This window comes from Sitophilus oryzae, unplaced genomic scaffold, assembly GCF_002938485.1.
Source record: "Sitophilus oryzae breed Bouriz unplaced genomic scaffold, Soryzae_2.0 scaffold_817_pilon_pilon, whole genome shotgun sequence".
Classification (NCBI taxonomy): domain Eukaryota; kingdom Metazoa; phylum Arthropoda; class Insecta; order Coleoptera; family Curculionidae; genus Sitophilus; species Sitophilus oryzae.
The window spans coordinates 393,573-415,391 of record NW_022147436.1 but is presented as its reverse complement, the minus strand read 5'-3'; the positions used below and the strand labels follow the sequence as shown (position 1 = coordinate 415,391).

Below are 21,819 nucleotides of genomic sequence, written 5' to 3'. Positions count from 1 at the left end.
TTAAAAATCAAAAGTTGTAGTCATTTCCGGTGAAACAGGAAGTGGCCGAAAACAATTGAATACGTCTATCAATCCTAATTTATGTCATATACTACTAACATACCAAATCTCGTTTTTTTCTCTGAAAAAATAAAGAAGTTATAGGGGTTGCAGCTATTATAGTTGAGCCACTTTTGAGGTAAAAATATCAAACATCCTGATATAGACCTTTTTCGGAACACTGGACCACCCTGTTTTTTTTCTGTTGACATCCCTAAAAGAAAAAATGCCTTAATATTTTTGAAGTGTACAAATATGATACTTAGCCTGTTTTCTGGGCCTATCTTCAAGAAGTTTTAGTCACATTACCGGTTTCTGAAAAAGATAATAAAAATAGAAGAATTATTAATTAATTCTACCAAACAAAAGATAAAATATAAATTAAGAAACATGTTTATACAGGGTGTAGTATAATTACGGCCAATATCTAACAGAAATTTGTATTTGATATTTTCGTCAGGAACGAATGAACAGTAATACCATTTGATCGAAAAAAAATCGCCGCCAAGATAACCTCTGATATGATAACGATGATAATTTATGCTTGACCAGTGTCTATATGCCTTCATTAAACATTTCCACAAAACTTGTCAAAAATTAATATTTAAGTTTTATTGTAATTTACATGAAAATTTGACAGTTTCGATGTTTTTTTTTATCATTTCAACACAAATTAATAAACTTTTTCAACTCATAATTTAAACATTTTACTTAAAATCAATATTTACAAAGATAGATATTCTCTAAAATAGATGTAAACACTCTGTAAAAGGCTTGCTAAGAAACTTAGAACAAAATGTACTATAACACCCTGTATAAGAGCGAAAACGACTCAAAAAACTGAGACAGCTTTGAATCATTTTCATAAGAGAGTAAAAATCAACCCAATATAATTTCAAAAAATAAAATCACTTGTTCCTTTATAAACTACCTTTAGTTCTAAGGCCAGTTTAGGTAGAAACATCCCACATACTTATCACAGCCAAACGCCAAAAAGGTCCATTCTGCAAAATAAAGAAAAAATCGTTTATAGTACAAAAAGGTCGATCCGTACATCGAGGAAAAATACAAATAACAAAATCCGGAGCCTGATTTGCTTTAAAATATGTTTATTTCAACACCAACTTGGACAATATTCAAATTTCATTAATAAAATTTACCCTACAAGTAAGTGTCTCTTCATTTTATATAATTATAACATTGAGAGTGTTTGTTTCGTTTGCTTTTTATATTCTAAACATGAATTAACACAATTTTTCAGTTTTTTTTTAGTTTTTTGCCCTGGGTTTTACCTCCTGTGTGCACTATCAAATCTTGTCTTGGATGAAAGGGTGGGTTAGGGCGTTGTTGAGACTGATCCGTTTGGCTGGGTCTATGGAAAGGGCTTTTTCCAAAAGGTCCTTTAACTGGCCTACTTTTCTGAGCTGATCGGGGGGCAATGCCTGACCTGCTACCAGTTCCGATTGCAGATCTCGGTTTACTTTGATCACGGTCATTACCACCACCTTTTCCTAAAAAAATCGTTGAATAACTATTCCTAAAAATTCTTATTTAAAAGTTACAAAACATATCGGTTTGGTCATTCTAAATTGTTGGTCTGTATTTTAATGAATATGACGTAGATAGGGTTTCTATGACGTAGATACAAGTTTTTTTCAAGACTTTAAAGTAAGAAATTTTAACAGAAAGACAAAACGGTTTTTATAGAGGTATCTGTTGAAAAAACTAGGGTGTTCTTGAATAGCTCTATTTCAAAGTAAATTTAGACCATCTGAAATAAATATCTAATATAGTTTTGATTTCAGGACAGGTACTTGTATTTGAAATAAGGCTGAAAAATATACAGGGTGTTTCAAAAAACATGTGCCATCTCTCGTAGGGAGATTCCTCACGTAAAAATATGATTTATTTTTCATATCAACATAGGTCCGATTCTGCTTTGTTTCGTAGCTACAGGGTGTTAAAGTCTTCCTTCTTTCGATTTATTATAATTTTCTTCCAAGTACTTTTACTGATTCGAATGAAATTTTGACGGTGAAAGTTACTATAAGTATACTACATATTTTAATGCTAAAGACGTGTCGATAAATTCATCAGGGACGTGCATATGCGTTATCACTGGAATATTTTTCAAAAAAAAAACATGTGCACCACTGACTTTTTTCTTTTGATATCAAAATTGTGTAGGCCCTTTAATGCAAATTAAAAGTTATTTTTTGGTATTTTGTCGAATTCGGCCACCTTGATGAAACGAAATTTTATTAATCGCAATTAATAAAATTAAAATTAAAATAAAATTAACAAATTATATATTTTACCTAATTTATTATTAAATATTATTGCTATTAGTTTGTATTACTGTTAGTTCAACCTACAGCAATTTCAAATAAAAAAATAATGGTATTTAAGATTACAGAAAACCTAATTTTAAAATTTTTTAACACCCTGTAACTCTAAAACTATGCGTTTCCATACCCATGTTTATAGGAACTTTTTTTTATATTTTTTGATAAGGAATCAATGAGTACTTATTTAAAACTTTTGCAAGTTAATGATATTAAATTTTTTTAAAGGTTGTTATTAGACTTGGATCAAGGCAAATTAATAAAATTGCGTTTATCTCATCAAGGAGGCCGAAATCGACAAAATATCAAGAGACATCTTTTAACTGGCATTAAACGACTTACACTATTTCGCTAACAAGAGAAAAAAAGTCAGTGGCGTACATGCTATTTATAAGAAAATTATTCCAGTGATAACCCATATATGCACGTCCCTGGTGAATATATCGACACTTTTTCATTTTTACCCTCAAAATTTCAGTCAAAACGCTAAAAGTACTTGGAAGAAAATTATAATAAATCGAAAAAATATTAAGACTTAACACCCTGTAGCTACGAAACAAAGCAGAATCGGACCTATGTTGATATGAAAAATAAATCTTATTTTTACTTGAGGAATGCCCCCACGAGAGATGGTACATGTTTTTTGAAACACCCTGTATATATTTTCTAAATATTTATCAACTACAATCTCAGCAAATATCGAAATATATTTACTAGAGATGAGCAGAAAATCGCAAACTGCGATTTAATCGCAGCGATTGTAAATTCGCAATCGCAACCTGTGATTTCTTTCTATAGCAAACTGCGACTTGCGATTGAAACATATATCTGCCGATTTTGGATTTTTAGGCAACCAATATTACACCAGTTGCGATTTGCAATCGCAGTGGGCACGCGAACGAAGAGCTGCGAACGAAAATCACAGCATTGCAATTTTCGTTCGCACCGGCGTTGCATCGACACGGCTCTGAGAAGCCGAACGATGAGCTGCGAACGAAAATCGCAATATTGCGATTCTCGTACGCCCCGGCCGGCGGCGGCGCGTCTTCAACACGGCAGTGGACAGGCGAACGAGGAGCTGAACGAAAATCGCAGCTCATCCCAGCATTGCGATTGCGATTTTCGTTCGCAGCTCCCAACACATCGGCCTAGACTAGATCGCAAAATCACATTCGCAATCAGGGCCCCGTAATTTTTATGAAGCGTTGGAAAATAGGCTTATATATGTTTATATACCGCATAATATATATAATTAATTAGTTTTAAATTTTGATAATAGTTTCAGATTTATAATATAATTATGGATTGAGAAGGTTAAAAAATTCTTGTTTTCGGTTATGACTAATTATAGTTACAGTTGCTCCCCGGTAATGATTCAGGTAAAATGATTGATAAGGACAGTTTTGGATTCAAATTATAAAAAATTATCTATTTTTATCCTTTATTTACTAGAAGATATAGAGCACGGAAAAGAAACATCCCTTTTTATTTATTATATTTTGTTATATATTATATTATTATAAACATTTTTATAACAGTCCATAATATAATATAATTTTCTGAATATACTAACAGTTGTGGATCCGCTGCTATGTTAATTTAAATACATCCTTTACAATCAGTTTTTTCATTTTAGAGAAATTTTAAATATAAAATGTGATATTGTCCTTTTATTTATCTAAAAGTTCGAAAGTTTGCACTTGCACTGGACGGGCCATATCAAAGCCGTCGGCGTCGGCTTCTTTTGAGTTACATATAAAGAAAATGTTTTTAAAAGAAAACAAGATAAAATAAACAGTTTTTTTTTCTACTTATCTGAATTAAGGTTGGCGGCAACTTTTTTTATAATAAATTTTTCGTTAGTATACCTACTGTCTAAAAGCACATTCGAATATTTTGAACATTTTATGTATTTTTAATTTCCCTTTTAAATTTATTCGGTCTGTTCTAATCAAAAATGTTTAAAAAAAGGAAACTAAGTTATTTGTGGATTTTTTTTGGTAGGTAATTGATGAAAATTTTAAGTGCAATATGTGTGCAGCAAAATATCATAAAAACACGCACTACAAATTTTAAAAGGCACATAGCATCAAGAAAACACCCAACAGTTTCTTATTAAAAAAAATTATTCCGCTATTTATTCTGTTTTTTATTAGAAATTTTGGGATTGAGCTTCCCAGATTACAGCGTACCAATTTAAAAATATCAAAATCGCAATCGCAGGTTACAGTCGCAGCGATTTATAAATCACAATCGCAGTTTCAACTGCGATTGGAAAATCGCAGTTTTGCTCATCTCTAATATTTACTCATATCTTAGGATTATGTAAATTGATCTAAAAGAGAGCCAAAAATGAAATAATATACAGGTTGTTCAATTTAAAAAAAAATTATCCCGATCCACTGCTACTTTTTTGAGCCACCCTATAGAAGATAAAATATTTTGCTGAAATACATTTTAGTACATAATATACTTTGGATCTGCACTTAAACAAATTTCCCAAGATTTTTATTCTATGAGCTACAGATGCCTGACGCACTATTGCCGAACCCTGTATACTTATCAATATACCGATTTGGTCATTTTAGAAGTGTGGTCTGGATTTTAACGTGTAAGACAGAGAATAATATAAATGACCGGTTGACAGAGAGACAAAATCAAAGCGGCATACAGCGTTGCCGGTTTTTACGTTTGTAGGAAAATTTGTGTAGAAAAAAATAAACTATTTTAAAAACTCTCATGTATACAACTGAAATGCAGATAATATATCTAAGCTAAATATAATCTATTACATCTGTAGTAAAATAAGTAACTAATTGTGAAAAATAAGGTTCCAACCCTAGATGCAACATTTTCCATAAACGCCTACTTGTGCGGTTTGAACTTTTGATGCAAAATCCGGCAATACCGCATAGAAAATCTTTTATCTCTTTTTAATACATTTGATTTATACGTCGTACAAAATAAAAACCGTTGCGGGCTATCGATTAGGCTAATAAATGTGTGCAGTGCTACCACTACACAAATATGGCCTTTATGGGACGTTTTCAATGAGTTTTATTATCTCCCACTCGATATTGTGTTGGCAACGCCGAGGAAGCGGTTGCAGCGGTGCCACGTTTATTTGATATTTGCCAGAATTTTCTGAACGTTAGTTGAGAGTTGTGTCTCGTGTGTATTGTATCTTTTAGAACCTTTATCTATCGATCGAAAACTGTTGTTTTCAGAATATTTTGTGTAGTAGTTGCTAGTTTTTTTAATAGTCGGTGCCAAGAATTAGTGCCATCTGATACAATATTTTGAGAAAGAAAGGGACAATAACGGCTCGTTATATTATAATAATGTATTTTAAAGTAGACCAGTGAAGTGAGTTTTTTTATTTTGAGAAACAAAACCTACTAATCTTCTATGGAAAATACTTATTAATTCTTGAAATACTTCAAAAAGTTGCCTATATATTTTATAATCATTTACCACTCTTTATAATAGATAATATTTTGAATAGCCCGAAACCCAGACTGATATTAATTAAACAAAAGATATTAATTAAACAAAATGTTTAAAACAATGTTTTTAAAAAACACCATTACTTGTCTTAAATATTTGTTTAAAACACAGTATTAAATAGGTTTGGTGTGTAGGTGTTTATTTCAATAAAAAATGAGAAAAACTCTTTCAAAATAAAAAAGCAACTATAATACAAAAGGAATAAAAAACAGTAATCAGCTCAACTTAATATTGTCTAAATAAACTATTAATTCTGTATTACTACTTGGAGGAGCATCATTACGGTTTCTAAAATCGAATTAAGTTTTGTCCTTTGGCTTTATCATTACTCAACACGATATGGTTTAAAACAGAGTGTAAAAGTGTTTTAAACATATTTTCTACTTTGTATTTACAATGTTCTTTAAAACCATAAAAATTCGTTTTAAACAATAAAAAAAAAATGTTTTGTTTAAAAATATTTTTTTTCAGTGCTGCTTGAAACTATTTAAAACTGTTAACAATTTAAAGTTTATTTTAGATTTTTTAATAGATCTTAGATATTGTAAATTTTTCAAAAGCACGTGGTCGATGACATGCAACGGTTTTTATTTTGTACGACGTTTACATAAGATTTCTTTTCTTTTATATAACAGAACTATATTATATTATTTTAACAGAACGTCAACGGTTTCTTGTAGACGTATTTGCTTTAAAAAAACTAAAGTGTTTAAAACATATTTTTTTTTAAAGTGTTCTCATAAGTTTGAATTTAAATATTTTAAATAGTTTTTTTCTTTATTGCATTCTTACTTTGTATTTTTTGCTTCTGACGACGGAAAGAGATAGACTTTCCGAAACGTTAAGCATTTTTTTCTTTGTTAGGCAAATTTTTATAACTTTACTGTAAACAAAACTTCTAACAAGCAGTGTCCGTTTAGGTTTAATACAGAAGTGTGTACAAAAAATAACTATTCTATTTTGTAGGTTTTCTTGCAGTGCAGTGGCGAAATACCCATAAAGGATTTTTTTGAAGAGATGAATCCGCCACATAGGTATAGACATATTTTAGTAATGCATTATTCAAAAAGGAATTTTATAGTCTAAGTAAAAATAATAGAGGATGTTAATAATTAAAAAAAAAACAACTTACCCTTTCTGTAACCTTATCGATCTCATGATAGAGAAAATTACAATTCGAATCAAAGTGCTGATCCTTAAACGCTCCTCTCCTGATCACCTTATTCGGAAACTTCCCCTTCAGATCCATAAAAAACTTCAACATCTGATTGTTCGACTTTCCCGAAAACAGGATCCTTCCGGCGTACAGCTCGTAAATGGTACAAGCGGCGCTCCACATATCTATAGCGTAATCGTAGGGGATTCCCAGGATAATTTCCGGCGCCCTGTAAAACCTCGACACCAAATATGGCGTGATTTCGTTCTCGTTGATCTTCGAAGCGGAGCCGAAATCGCACAGTTTCAAGACCAGCTTGCTGTCGTTGACCAGAATGTTGTCGGGTTTGATGTCGGCGTGTAGAATCCCGGTTTTCTTCAACAGTTTCAAGGCGAGGAGCAGCTGTTGCGTGTAGCTGCGCACCGCCTTGATGTGCAGGCCGACGTTTTTGCCGTACTTTTTGAGGACTTCGCGCAGGTTCATGGCCAGAGGCTCGAACACCATGCACAAGTGCTGCTTGTGGAAAAAGTGCCGGATGAGGCGGAGGCAGTGCATCTTGTCTTCGGGATCGGCGTCGTTCAGTTTTTTCAGGATGTCCAGTTCTTTAAGTCCGGTTTTGTGCCTGAAAAAATAGTATTTAGGGATACAACTCTTACATAATTTTTATTTATTTTCCTAATACAAATAACCAATATCTTTTATAAAACATACTAGCGTGTACCAGCGACTTCGCGTCGAATTAATCATTTGTAATGGTGATGATAAAGCAAAGCAAGAATTTCCATTAACATACAAACTGGATAAAATGTTCCCACATTTATGTCAGCATGAGAAAAAACAATATGGCGATATTATTATATAACTTGATAATATTTGAGGGGTAGTTTCATCTCATTGCAATTTGACTTTCGAAAAATCCGTTTGCAGAATTGCAGTTTGCAGAATCGTGGTTAAGAAATTACCGAACTTTTTGGAACACCCTATATGATTTTTTAAAAAATTTCAAAATATGTAAAAAAACCAAATAAATTATGCTTATCCAAGCGTTTTCCCGAAAGACTAACCGTTTTTTAAATAACAAATATTGTAATATTTGAGGGGCGTTTTCACCCTCTTGAAATTTGAGATTCGAAAACCCCTCCTTATCGAACCTCTACACCCCACAGTCAATCCGTTTGCCAAAAATCAGCTTTAAACGTCAAGCAGTTTAAGCAGAATCGTGATTACTCAATGGTCATATTTTATGAAACACCCTGTACAAATTTATAAAAAATCTTAAAATATGTAAAACAACAAAATAAAATATACGTGTTTAAGAGTTTTTTTCCGAAAAACTCACAGGTTTTTAAATAAAAAATATTTTAATATTTGAGGGATAGTTTCACCCTCTTAGAATTCGAATTTCGAAAAATCTCTTCTTATCGAACCTCTACACCCTAAAGTCAATCTGTTTTCCAAAAATCAGCTTTTTACGTCAAGCGCTTTAAGCAGGATCGTGATTAATCAATGACCAGATTTTTCGAAACACCCTGTATACATTTTTGAAAAATCTTAAAATATGTAAAAAAAACAAAATAAAATATACGTGTTTAAGCGTTTTTTCGGAAACTTGACCGTTTTTTAAATAAAAAATATTGTAATATTTGAGGGGTGATTTCACCCTCTTGGAACAGGAATTTCGAAAAATCTCTTCTTATCGAACCTCTACACCCTAGAATCAACCTGCATGCCAAAATTGAGGTTCTTACGTTGAGTGGTTTGAGCAGGATCGTGATTAATCAGTATGTCAGTCACTTAAGCATTTTATATATTAGTATAGATAAAACAATGTGTGGCACAGTGTTATTAAGTTATATGAATGACAGACATTTCAAAAAGAAAAAGGCTGCTTGCACTCAAAGTCCTTAAAACTGCAGTGTCGGACTGACCGTACCGGGTGCGTCTCAAAAGTGGCTCACCCCTACAACGTATTTATTTTTTCAGTTAAAAAAAACGAGATTTGGTATGTTAGTATATGACATAAATTAGGATTGATTCAATTGTTTTCGGACACTTCCTGTTTCACCGGAAATGACTACAACTTTTGATTTTTAAATTGCACCTTCAGTATTGTTTTACTTTATTTGACAGAAAATAATACTCTAAATACAATGACATATCATATGTCAACTTTTGACATTTTCACCATATGGTTTATTTGAAATAACATGCGGTCCGTAACGAAAATTTGACTGAAATAGTGTGCGGTATCAAATTATTCGCAAAAAATGCTTTTTCCAAATATGCTAATGAGCCACAGATACAGTCGTGTGCTATTTAAAAAGAGAGAAGACTTTTTTCATTTATAATAGCAAAAATTCATAAATTTATTTTGAGCACCCTGTAGCACCTAAATGAAATATTTTTACCTATATATTTTGTATTTATCACTATAAAAATATCTTTCGTCAATTCTGAACCATGAACGTCAGGATCAATAGCGCTAGTGACTATTTTTATCTCACCGAAAACTAGTACCTATTTATAAAATCGAATATTACAAAAAATACTAGTTTTAAATACATAATATTACATACAAAAACGTTAGAGAATTTTACACTAAATCTAAAATCTAAAAATAAAATAATAAATGGAGTTCTAATTTTAAAAAAGATTGTTACCTATATCTGTCACATTTTTAAGGCACCCCGTATATCTAAAAATGATTTTAGCTTTAATGCTTCTTAACGTTACCGAAAACCCTTGTAATGATAAAACTATTCAATATACAATATATTCGAAATTCTGAAAGCAATTTACAATATAAACATTTTCTTTGACTCACCCTGTACAGTGTCGCCAAGAGGTTTTATTATTGTATTATTTAAGAAAAAAGTTTATGTGGAATAATTTAGCATGTCCAATGGCAAAAAAATAATGTTTTCAGGGTATTTTTTAATTTATTATTACTTTGTTTATTTTTTGGGAGACCCTGCAAACAAAATAACAAAATGTATTTTTTAAAATTAATAATTCACAAAAGTTCAGGGTAAAAAGAATAGTTATAAAAATATTTTAAAGAAACGGCAATATTGATATTAGTAGTTCAAATGAACTCACCGCTCCAGTGTGGTTCTCGAACAATTTCAAATAGTCTGTACAGCGAGAGAAAGGACGATTTCGAGATATAACATCCAAAAATGGAGAGATAAACAATTTACTTTTGAATTAAAATGGCAACAGACAACTGTCATTGCTTTATACTCTTTCGCTGGTTAAACTATACGTATTTTTAAAACTTCTCTTTTTTGCTACTTACATGATTTCGTTGTTCCTAATTATCTTCACTGCGACGTCCTGACTACCTCTAGCTTGGTCTCTCGCTCTTATAACGTTACTGAACACGCCTTGGCCCGTATAACCGTAAACCATGTACCGGGCGTCCAGAATTTCACCTATTCTTACTCTGAAATACAAAAATCATTGTCAACCATACTAAAGTCATAGAAAACAATTTGAAATACCTGTAGTATCCTTCCGCATCGTCCCAGTTGTCTGTGAGAGCGGGATTTTCTGCTCCCTGACCTTTGGATTTTATTATAGTACTGGGAGACTAAAAATAATCAAGTAGAATATAAAGGGTGTTTCTTATGGGCTTGGTGCATTTCAATCGACTTTTTTAAAATTTCGACAGCAGCGCTAGGTATGGTAAAAATCAGAACTGCCCGGCTATATTTTAATTTTTACTAAATAGTGCAGTTGCTGAAACTATAAACTTCTCAGGTACGAAGATTGTGTGATGATATAATTATTCTAAAAATGTTAGGAAGTATAATTTGTAAAAATTCTAAAAATAAAAATAAAAAAGCAAATATTTTGATATCTACAGAAGGCCTAATATGTATTATAATTTATTATTCCAGCTTAAATATATTTTTAGATGAGTTCAACTAACGCGAGCATAGTTTTAATCACCGGTTTTGCTAGTGGGGTCATAATTGGGGCTATTACGGCTATAACGAAATTTTTTGAAGGTAAATTTAAAAAGTAAACCATTAAATATTGTAAATTATATTTTATCCCCTCATAGTATATGTCTATTTAATTTTTTGATTATGTAACGTGCATTTTGTTTACTCACTTGTTTCGTCGAACTTCTTGAATACATTTTTGCTTTTGATCAAATCGGTGTGAGAAACTATAAAGCTATAAAATGTTGTTTCGGGAGGGAGAGTTGAATATCCGGGAAAGTTGAGTTATTGAATGTTATTGCACCCAACAGCGCCCTAATCACGCTCTCCTTTACGAGTTACATTTTTTCGACAATTTTCTTAACATTCGAAATTGTCACAACATCAAACATTACGACGCGACGCCTATAGTTCGAATTCTTTTTCACTTATTTTTTACTACCCGAAACAGCGTTACATCACACCTTGTACCTGAGTGTTTTATAGTCTCAATAACTGCACTAGCAAAAAACTAGAATACTTAAATATTATGACAAAGTCACTATTTCAATATTATTTTAATGCGATCAACATCAACTGTAACCGGGACGGCGTGAAAAACATAGCGAAAATTTCTGATTTCTGCCGTATACAAAGCCGCGGTCGGAATTTTTTGAAATCAACTGAAATGCACCAAGCCTATAAGCAAACCATTTGCAGAAAATTAAATGTAACTGTCAGTAAAGAATAAATCTTACATTAGTGTTTGATTTAAAGACATCCTGCTCGGCAAACATGTCCCATTCGGCTCTCTTGTTTTTACCGTCTTTCTCCGATTTCTTATCGGTTTCTTTCTGTTTCATATTTGGCAATAAAGGTGGTGTTAGTGACTGATCCTCTTCTATGGGCTTCTTTTCTTTGCCTTAAAAATAATAATTAATTTGTTAAACTTATATATAAATAAAATAGTTATAAAATACCATTGTGATTACAAGGCGTATCATCTGTAGCTTCTGTTTCGCTCTCTGAACTGCTGCTACTGCTATCTGAATTAACACCGTCCTTTGATTCTTCATCTTTAGTTTCAAGCTGTGGTAAACTATCTTGTTTTGGACTAGGGGGTGTTGGATCTTCTTTATTCTCATTATTGGCTCCCAGTCTCTATAAAAAATATATAACATTTAATTGTTATAGAAACTTATAATTGAAGTGTGATATTCCCAAAGGATTTTTAAGCGCCAAATTCTCCAAAATTCTTCTTTTTTCAAAAACAAATCTACAAGGTGGCGCCTCTCACATGACGGAAGAGGAAATTTTGTCAGGTTTTGAATCATCGTCAGGCATATCACAGCCACCTAGATTTTTCAAATAATAGAAACAAAGATCTACTGATAATTAATTACAAAAATGAAAATATCTAAGAAAAGCTTTGTCTGAGGGGTAGGCAACCTTAGTAGTATTTCGATGAGACATAAATTCTTCATTGAATATCGGAATAATACACTGGGTGTTCCATTTAAAACACGAAAGTGACCAATGTTCAATATCAATTTTTAGTTACAGTACATCTGCTGGATCTGTGTCTATGAAAGGAATGCGGACAAAAAACATTTAAATAAACAGCAATATATTTTATACGTCGATTTGACGAGTGCGTCACCGCAAATCGCTCCGCCCACTCATTTTATTAGCTACTTGCAAATTTGTTGAATTTTTTTTGATGGGACGCGTCGTCTGTTACTGTTTTTTTACATTGACTGTTTTTTTACGATAAACATCGAGAGAATATCGTTTCCCCTCTCACGGATACCCCGTAGCTACAGAACGGACAGACGTACTGTACCGTGTCTAACTTTTCGGGTCAAGTTTAATTGGATTTAAAGTACAATGGTTATTTGAACTACATATGTATTAGATTATACTGGGTAAATTCCAGTTTCGGTATCTTTTATTGAAACTCAAAATTTATTTTTCATTTTTAGAAAATGTTAAATATATGTCAAAATCCTTACATTTTAGTCACATACTTGTGACTAAAATGTTAATAATTAATGAAACCCACATTTATTTTTCTCATAGAATCCGAAAATCAAGTAATAAATATAGGGTGTTCCATTAGAAAAAACACAACTTTGATGTGTAACTTTTTTTGGGGAAACCCCGTAGTAGTGACTATATTTTTAAAAAATGCTCTAGATTAACCTACATAATATGATTAACAACATTTCATTTCTATACAAGCTGACGTTCTTCTCGCAGTTTCCACGTCGTATGAGTGGCGTCACCCTGTATATGGAATAAATATTTATTTAATTATCTATAAATTACATTATATTTAATAATTTTACGATCTTGGTGTTTATTAAAATATAAAGTTAAGTTGCAAAAAATGGATGTTCCATGGGTGTTCCACAAAAATGGTTATTTTTTTTTTACTCACCCTGTATATATGTTACGGTTAAGGTCCGATGTCCGCTTGATGTCGACATTATCCGGTTAATCTTGAGAATAACACGTAACAAAACAACGAAAAACATAACCTAACCCAAACATTAACGTGTTAATGTCGACATTAACCGGACATCGGACTTTAACCGTAACATATACATTTTATACGCAATATCGCATAGCTTAGTATGATTAGTTTTAAAAAAGACGCTATCATAAAATAATAATAATTAATAATTTGAGTTTTTACCTACAATATCCTTGAGAGAATTATGTAGGTTTAAAATTTTACCCAAAAATCAAGAGGTAGAGATTGTGATAATATGGTATTTCTGAAACCAAACTTTTCAAGTTCACATGATAAAAATGCAATGTTCTACTTAAGCACTACAATTTTAGTGGAAAATACATGTATTTGAATAATCTTTAAAATATGGACAGCTATTTCTTGCGTATAAAATAAAAGATTATCCTCTAGAAAATATTTTTTGAAGTGAAATTTCTTTACGCGCGCTGGGAGTAAAAAATCAATTTTTTACTCCCCTTTAACAAAATTTTAATACAAATTTTGTGAAAGTGAATCAAATTATTAAGTGTAAAAAACTATTTGTTACACAAAAATTATTTTATTATTTTTCTTTTACTTTACACATATAAAACTATTTGTTACACGCAAAAAAATATTTTTTACGCGTATAAAACTATTTATTACCCGTAAAAAACTATTTGTTACACGCAAAAAGCTATTTTTTACATGTACAAAACTACTTGTACATGCAAAAAGATATTTTTACCCGTAAAAAAATATTTTTTTAATTTATTACTTTTTCAACATTTCAAACTACACTTTTTCAACATGTCCTTCAAATCCTTCAATTTAATAGCTGTTAGTAAGAAGTTTCACTTCAACTATAGTGCACACTATAGTGTCCGAAATAAATAAAACTATTAAACAACAATGCCTACAAGCTAAAGAGAACTGGGTAACTACAGAATGCCAAGAGGCGGAAGGCATGCATGCTCTGCACGACTCTGTAAATTTTCATAGAAAACTCAAACAAATTACTGGAATCACAAAAAAAGCACCAATACCTGCCCTAAAACACAATGGAAAATTGATTTTAGACCCAGTAGATCTATGCAGCACATGGAAAAGCTATGCACAGTTATTATTTGAAGACCAAAGAGAAGACAGACAACCTCTCAATTGTGAAGACTGGTCGGGCCCGGAAATTCTTGAATCTGAAGTTCAGCATGCTATGAAAGCTGTGAAAAATCGAAAAAGCCCCGGTCATGACAACGTGCATGCAGAAGTTCTTAAAATATTTAACTCAAAGCATCTCACATATCTATTCAATCGAATATACGATACGGGTAAAATTCCAAACGACTGGCTAAAATCAACTTTTATAACAATTCCCAAAAAGGCATCTCCAAAAGACTGTAGTGACTACAGACTTATAAGTCTAATGAGTCATGCTCTGAAACTTTTTCTTCGAGTCATGCATGCTCGTATATACTCGAAATGTGAAGAAAAAAGCGGAGAGACACAGTTCGGCTTCATTAAGGGGCTGGGTAACAGAGAGGCTTTGTTTTCAATCAAGTTACTAATCCAGAAATGTTATGATCAACGCCAATATGTCTTTGTGTGCTTCGTAGATTATCAGAAGGCTTTCGACAACGTTAAACACAATATTCTCCTAAACAGACTGCTCGAGATAGGAATAGACGCCAAAGACATTAGAATCATACAGGAACTATATTGGAACCAAACCGCAGAGATAAGAGTTAACAAAAATTTATCCACAGACACCTTCAATGTCTGTCAAGGAGTCTGCCAGGGCTGTATACTGTCACCAATAATTTTTAATATATAAAGATATATTATTCAAAATAAAAATATATTATTCAATTTTTAAATTCTACCATTGAAATAAAGGTAAATTTGATTAAGGTTTATCACACTTAAACCTTACCGTTTACGAAATATTTTCAATTTTGTAAAATTGCAGTACAAATTTTAAGGCTTCATTTCTCTCAGGGTATCATAGTTTTTAATACTAAATATTAACTGAACTTTATTTATTGATCAGTTATTGTGTTGCAATAATAAAAATGATACTACCTCATACAGAGTGTCTACAAATTTATTTTAAATAATTTCTAGCTTTAAACGGCAATAACTTGTTTAATAATTTAAATGGAACACCCTGTATATTTTACGAGAATCAGATCACCAATACTTTTTAATATATACGTCGAAAAAATATTTCAAATGGCCCTGGAAGGAGAAAGTGGAGGAATTAAGATTAACGGAGTTCTAATTAACAATATAAGATATGCAGATGATACGGCAATACTAGCACGAACTTTAGAGGATCTCCAGCAAATAATAAATAAGATAGGGGACATGGGAAATCGTTTCGGTCTTAAAATCAACGCTGCCAAGACCAAACTTATGGTAATAGGACGCCAGCCTACAATCAACACCGCATTGACCGTGGATGGAAATATTATAAGGCGAGTTCCACGATTTAAATATCTGGGTGCCATGATCAATGAACGATGGGACTGCGATGAGGAAGTTAAACTTAGAACGAATTATGCAAAGTCGACATTTTTTAAACTTAAAAACTTCCTATTAGCACGCAGTCTCCCGCTAACACTTAGACTACAGGTAGTGAAATGCTACATATGGCCCATCTTACTATACGGCGCAGAAACCTGGTCACTCAAGGCTAGAATCCTGAACCGCATCGAGGCTTTCGAAATGTGGACTCTCCGGAGACTCTTACGTGTGCCATGGACCGCACATGCAACCAACGAAGAAGTTTTAAGAACTGCAGGCTATGAACGAGAAATGCTTAATATAGTTAAAGAAAGGAAAGTCTCATACCTCGGCCATATCCTTAGAGGAGACAAATATTACATTCCTAAGCTGGTTCTACAAGGTAAAATAGAGGGACGGCGAGGCCCAGGAGGAAAACAACATTCCTGGCTAAGAAACATACGGGATTGGTGTAACATCAGCGACGCAGCCACCATATTTCGAAGAGCCGAAAACGGCACTCTACACATTGTATGAAGAGTACAGACAATCGCCAACGTGCGGCTAAGCACAAGGCACAGGAAGAAGAAGATAGTGCACACACACTTTTTTTTAAACTGGACTTACCTTTAAAAGTTCCTCTCTTTGTTTCCTTCTCTTCTCAATAATTGCTTCTTCATCCTCCTCCTCCAGATCTATATCCAGCTCAATTTCCACATCACTATCCGACGATCCATCTTTGGTCTTTGTCTGCCCCTCGCTCAAAGAATCCTTAAACTTATCTTGGTCTTTGTTCGGTTTTCTATGATGCCGATCATGATGTCTCCTGTCTCTTTCATATGGCCGCTCTTGCATTTTCCTTCTATCATCAAACCTTCTATCTCTATCGTGTTTAACGACATTATTACTGTTACGGTTTCTGTCCTTGTCTCTTTTAAAGTCGCGGAGATCTCTCTGGTAGTCGCCGCGCGAGTCTCTAGAATTTTCGTAAACGTCTCTAGAGATCCTATCGTTGTGTCGACTTCTCGATCTTTCCGCTGAATGATGCCTGGCGTGGTGTTTTGATCTATCATGTTCTCTAGCTCGTTCGCGTTCCTTTTCCCTTTCTCTTTCCCTCTGCTTGTCCTTTTCTAACAAATCTTTCATTCGCTTTTCTCTGAAATTAAAATATTTATTGTAGAGATGAGCAGAAAATCGCAAACTGCTATCTAATCGCATCGCAGCGATAATTAATATACAGAGAAGACCAGGCTACTAGTAACATAACAAGTTGCCTGACGAATTTACGTTTACCCGATTTGCGTTCGTACTAGAGATTCGCTGCCGGCTAGTCGGCTGGTCAGGCAGTACGCAGTTGCAGTTGTGCTTGGACGGGTCGGTCGTGACAATAAGCTTCACTTAAGGTAACATTTAAAATAAAAATACTTAAATATTTATTATTTGAGTGTGTTTACAAGCCAAAATTAAAAATAAATAAATTCTCTAAACCCGAAAAAAACTAAAATCTTACTCTAAATAAAAAAAATTATAACAAGTGTTCAAAAAGACCACCTTCTTGTGCTAGACAGAAGCCTAGGCAGTCCTAAAATCCCCGTCTGACATTGGCTAACATATTAGGGCTAATAGTTTGGAAAGCCCCTCATATTTTTACTTGAAGCTCATCCAGATTATTAGCCCTATTATGACCATACACTTTGGATTTTACATAACCCTACAAAAAGAAATCATTGGGAGAAAGATCTGGTGATCTAGCGGGCCACAAAATAGTTCCATGTCCACTAACTAAACGGTTGGGAAAAGTATTGTTCAAATATTCTTGAACAATACGGGCATTGTGGGCAGGGCAACCATCTTGTTGAAACCAGACATTGTGGAATCTTTCTCCCAATAACTCACAAATTCTAGGGATAATCTGCTGCTGTAACAAGTCCAAATACTTTGCAACAGTTAAATTACCCTTTATAAAAAATGGACCAATCATATGCTCCCCTACAAAACCAGCCCAAACACTTGCTTTAACTCCTGTTCTTCATTAATCAACACATCAGGCTTTTTGTGTTTTTGTGGGGACACGCACCCATGTGTTTCAAAATTATTAATAACACTTGATATAGTAGGTAAAGATGGAATTGGCCTGTTTACAAAAGTTTGTGGAAAAATTGTTTGTATATCCCGATAAGACCTATTTTGGAAATACCATTTTACAATTTACATTTTGAATTTTCTCACGAACTTCGTAAACATCCATTATTTTACTTAAAAAATAAATTTTACACGAGAGCTGTAGCGAGATACCTATTTTTATTTTATCGCATTTTTTCGCCTGCTTTTTATCCGGCGGACGGGTATACGCTAATTCGTCCGGTTCTGCCTATGTTACTACTACGGTGGTCCGGTCTGTATAATAATCGATTGCGAGTAATATTGTCAAATCATATAACAGAATCGTAGTTAGAGCCAGTCATTCTTATGAAGCGTTGGAAAATAAGCTTGCAGAATAATATACAGGGTTGTTCACCACATACGACACGGAGTATTGTTGCTAGAAGATTCGATTTTTACAAATTGTAAGTTTGGGTTCGTTGAAGGACTATTAGAGCTACAACTTAAAAATATTTTTACTAGTGATGGGAAAAAACGATTAATTTCAATAATCGACTACTCGAGTAAACGATTGCAATAATCTAGCGATCGCTCGTATTTAAAAATACGGGTTTACGACCGTCGCGTCGCTTGTTGTAAGTACTCGTTAACGCCAAGCGCCAAGCAGTAAGTTGCGTGCGCAGGGCACATATTCTTTCAGTGATGAATGGTAAGTAGCAAGCGATTCGCTTGATCGCTTGATTTAGTTTATTTCAGAGCAATTTTAGTTTATTTGTCGATATAGATCGTAAAATGTTGTGCCTCAGATACGCAACAGATAACGTCGTATAAATTTGCTACCTGCAATGTATGTAGAAAATTCACTCGGCTTTTTATCGAGTATGTCACATTAAAATCGGATTTTCATTTATTTCATTCCAGGATCGCTTGCGATCGTCGTACGTAACTCGTTACGTGCATCGCTCGTTCATAATCGAGCGATCTTGGTTATTTCGATAATCGAGTACTCGAGCAAATTTTCGCTTGAGTAATCCCATCACTAATTTTTACAATATACAGAGTGTCCCAGAGAACTAAAAAATATTATAGCTGTGTTTTTTTAAACGGAACACCCTGTATATTATTCAATTTTTAGATTCTACCATTGAAATAAAGATAAATTTGATTAAGGTTTATCACACTTAAACCTTACCGTTTACGAAATATTTTCAATTTTGTAAAATTGCAGTACAAATTTTAAGGCTTCATTTCTCTCAGGGCATCATAGTTTTTAATACTAAATATTAACTGAACTTTATTTATTGATCAGTTATTGTGTTGCAATAATAAAAATGATATACAGAGTGTCTAAAAATTTATTTTAAATAATTTCTAGCTTTAAACGGCAATAACTTGTTTAATAATTTAAATGGAACACCCTGTATATTTTACGAGAATCAGATGCACAATTTAATTGTTTATCAAATTGTATTATACCATTTTTTACCTATCTCTTCAAGTTTTTGTAGAAAATTCATTTTCTTATAATTTAGACCTCATTTATCAATATACCTATGGAATATTGACATTTTAGATTGTTTTTAAAGCAACAAATGTACAAAATGTACAGGTGCTAAAAACGATAATATTACTAGCCCATTTGTATACAAAAAGAAACTATTTAAATCTTTATAAAAAAAGTATACCATTAATTAAATATACCACCATTATTTCCGCCCAAATATTATTTAATTACATACTTAATTGTGTTAGTTAATAAATTATTCTAAATAAATGTGGATTTCAACCAGAAATCAATATAACAATAATTTATGAAAACGAGTCTCTGTTGTTATAAATAAATAAGCATTCGTCAAAAAATTAAATAAAATTTTTAAGGTGTTACGTTTTATCACACTGTCTAATACACATACAAAATTCAGTTTTTTAGTATTTGGAGCAATTATTATTAATCAACGCAAACAGTCAATTAATGTAGTTTGAATATTGGAATCATATTAATTGGTTCTCTTTAATAAATATTTAAACAGTTTTTTTTAATTTTATAATGAAATAAACAAACTATATCAACAATATTAGTATCTATACTCTTTAAAAAATTTTATTACATTTTTAAAAATAATCTAAAATGTTAGTATTCCATGGGTATAAATAATAAAAGTCTAAATTATAAGAAAATGCAAATGTTATTTCATTTCATGTATAATTTGTGAAGTTTATATGTTTTGAAATAAAGATTATTATTATTATTATTTAATTAAGAAAACTATACCTCTCTTTGTTTCTAATTCTTCGGTTATCTTTATGCCTCTGCACATTCAAGTTATCTTTACGAACCTTCCTATTTTCTTCATCTGAATCTGACAACAATATCACGTCATCATTACTGGTTTTTGATTTATCTACCTCATTCTTCTTTTGATCACCGACATCATGGTCATCTTCTACATATGCGTTTGCTAGTTGGGCCTGAAGTAGTTCTTTCTGTCTCATAAGTTCCTCCAAATCCATATCTGCTTCAATTACATTGGTGTCAATGGCATCAGAGTCGCAGTCTTGTTCCGGGACATCCATGCTGTCGTTCTCTGAAGATATAATTTCGAGTAATTGGGGTGTATTATTTGTTAAGCCTTCTGAAATAAATGATGTAACCTCATTAACCTCAGTAGGTGTAGGTAAATCTTTAGGAACATGTTTGTCTGCCTTTTCCTCAACGATCTTGCCATTTGTCACTTCTTTATCCGTAATTTGAACTATTCGTTCAGGAGTATAGCGTTCTGAATCGTCCTGAGTCTTTTCTTCCTTCTTCTGCTTATGTTTCTTGTGTTTTTTATGCTTCTTATGTTTCTCCGGTTTCTCGCCTTTCTCAGCGCTGTGCTTTTTGTGTTTATGCTTATGTTCTTTCTTGTGCTTCTTCTTTGGTGGGGCTTCTTCATTTTTCTCGGAATTTGATATACTATGTTTCCTTTCAGGTCTAAAACGTGACAACTTTAGAATACTTAGAACAGTTATTGTTTGTATCTTACTTGTCCATCATATGTATGATTCCTTGAATTATATATAATAAGCCTGAACAATAATTCTTTAAGGAAAAATTACAATATTTTTATTCACAACTTTCGACTTTCATTAAAAAGTTTGACATTGACATTTTACCCCTTTGAATTGACAGTTAGTGACAGTTTCTTGTATTGCCAACTGGGCCAACTGTTGCCAACATATTCATACAGTATTTGATTATTTAATAAAATAAATAAACATTAATCGACTATGCTGGGTATTTATGCAATAACGTTATTAGCTTATTAATATAAGTATATAATTAAGATGTGCATTTGTTTTTAAATTTACGTATATTTGGTTGCATAAAAATGAATTAAGCTGATATATGCCAGAAATAAGTATAAAAAGAGTAGCAAATGTATGCGAGTATCCTGGCATTATCCGGGTCTGTATCCGTAGATAAATGATGTCGAATTGACACAAATTTTCCTATGTTTGAAAAAAATACAAACTAAAACATTTGAAAATGGAGTTAAAAAATATCACAAATATTTAATTAAGAATCACGAACAATCGAAAAATAGAGTAGCGAAGTGTCCGGGTTATATATTTCTGAAAAGCTCATAAATGTTACGGGGGTTGTCCGCAAAGTCCCGTTTTTCAATTTGACCTTGTATCTCAGAAATAAAGAGGGATAGAAGAATATGATTTATTTAGCTGGCGCCATAATGTGAAAAGTAG

General features: G+C 32.5%; 1 protein-coding gene across 1 annotated transcript; it reads right to left on the bottom strand.

Annotated features, from left to right (window-relative positions):
* Positions 1-241: 241 nt before the first annotated feature.
* On the bottom strand, positions 242-21,266 carry LOC115889640 (serine/threonine-protein kinase PRP4 homolog). Its single transcript, XM_030909687.1, has 11 exons — positions 21,102-21,266; positions 20,348-21,049; positions 16,600-17,128; positions 11,957-12,137; positions 11,735-11,898; positions 10,551-10,639; positions 10,346-10,492; positions 7,024-7,669; positions 1,332-1,550; positions 971-1,043; positions 242-354 (listed from the first exon to the last, which is right to left on the bottom strand). Exons 1-9 carry the CDS (start codon positions 21,110-21,112, stop codon positions 1,347-1,349), a joined length of 2,673 nt encoding a protein of 890 aa, XP_030765547.1. The 5' UTR covers positions 21,113-21,266; the 3' UTR covers positions 242-354; positions 971-1,043; positions 1,332-1,346.
* Positions 21,267-21,819: the final 553 nt, after the last annotated feature.

Excerpts from the sequence above, each read along its gene's own strand:
- LOC115889640 (XM_030909687.1), bottom strand. Across the intron at positions 12,138-16,599 it reads AAAGAGAGGAACTTTTAAAG|AGACTGGGAGCCAATAATGA; the intron begins GTAAGTCCAGTT and ends TATTTTTTATAG. Across the intron at positions 10,640-11,734 it reads TCTTTAAATCAAACACTAAT|TCTCCCAGTACTATAATAAA; the intron begins GTAAGATTTATT and ends GATTATTTTTAG.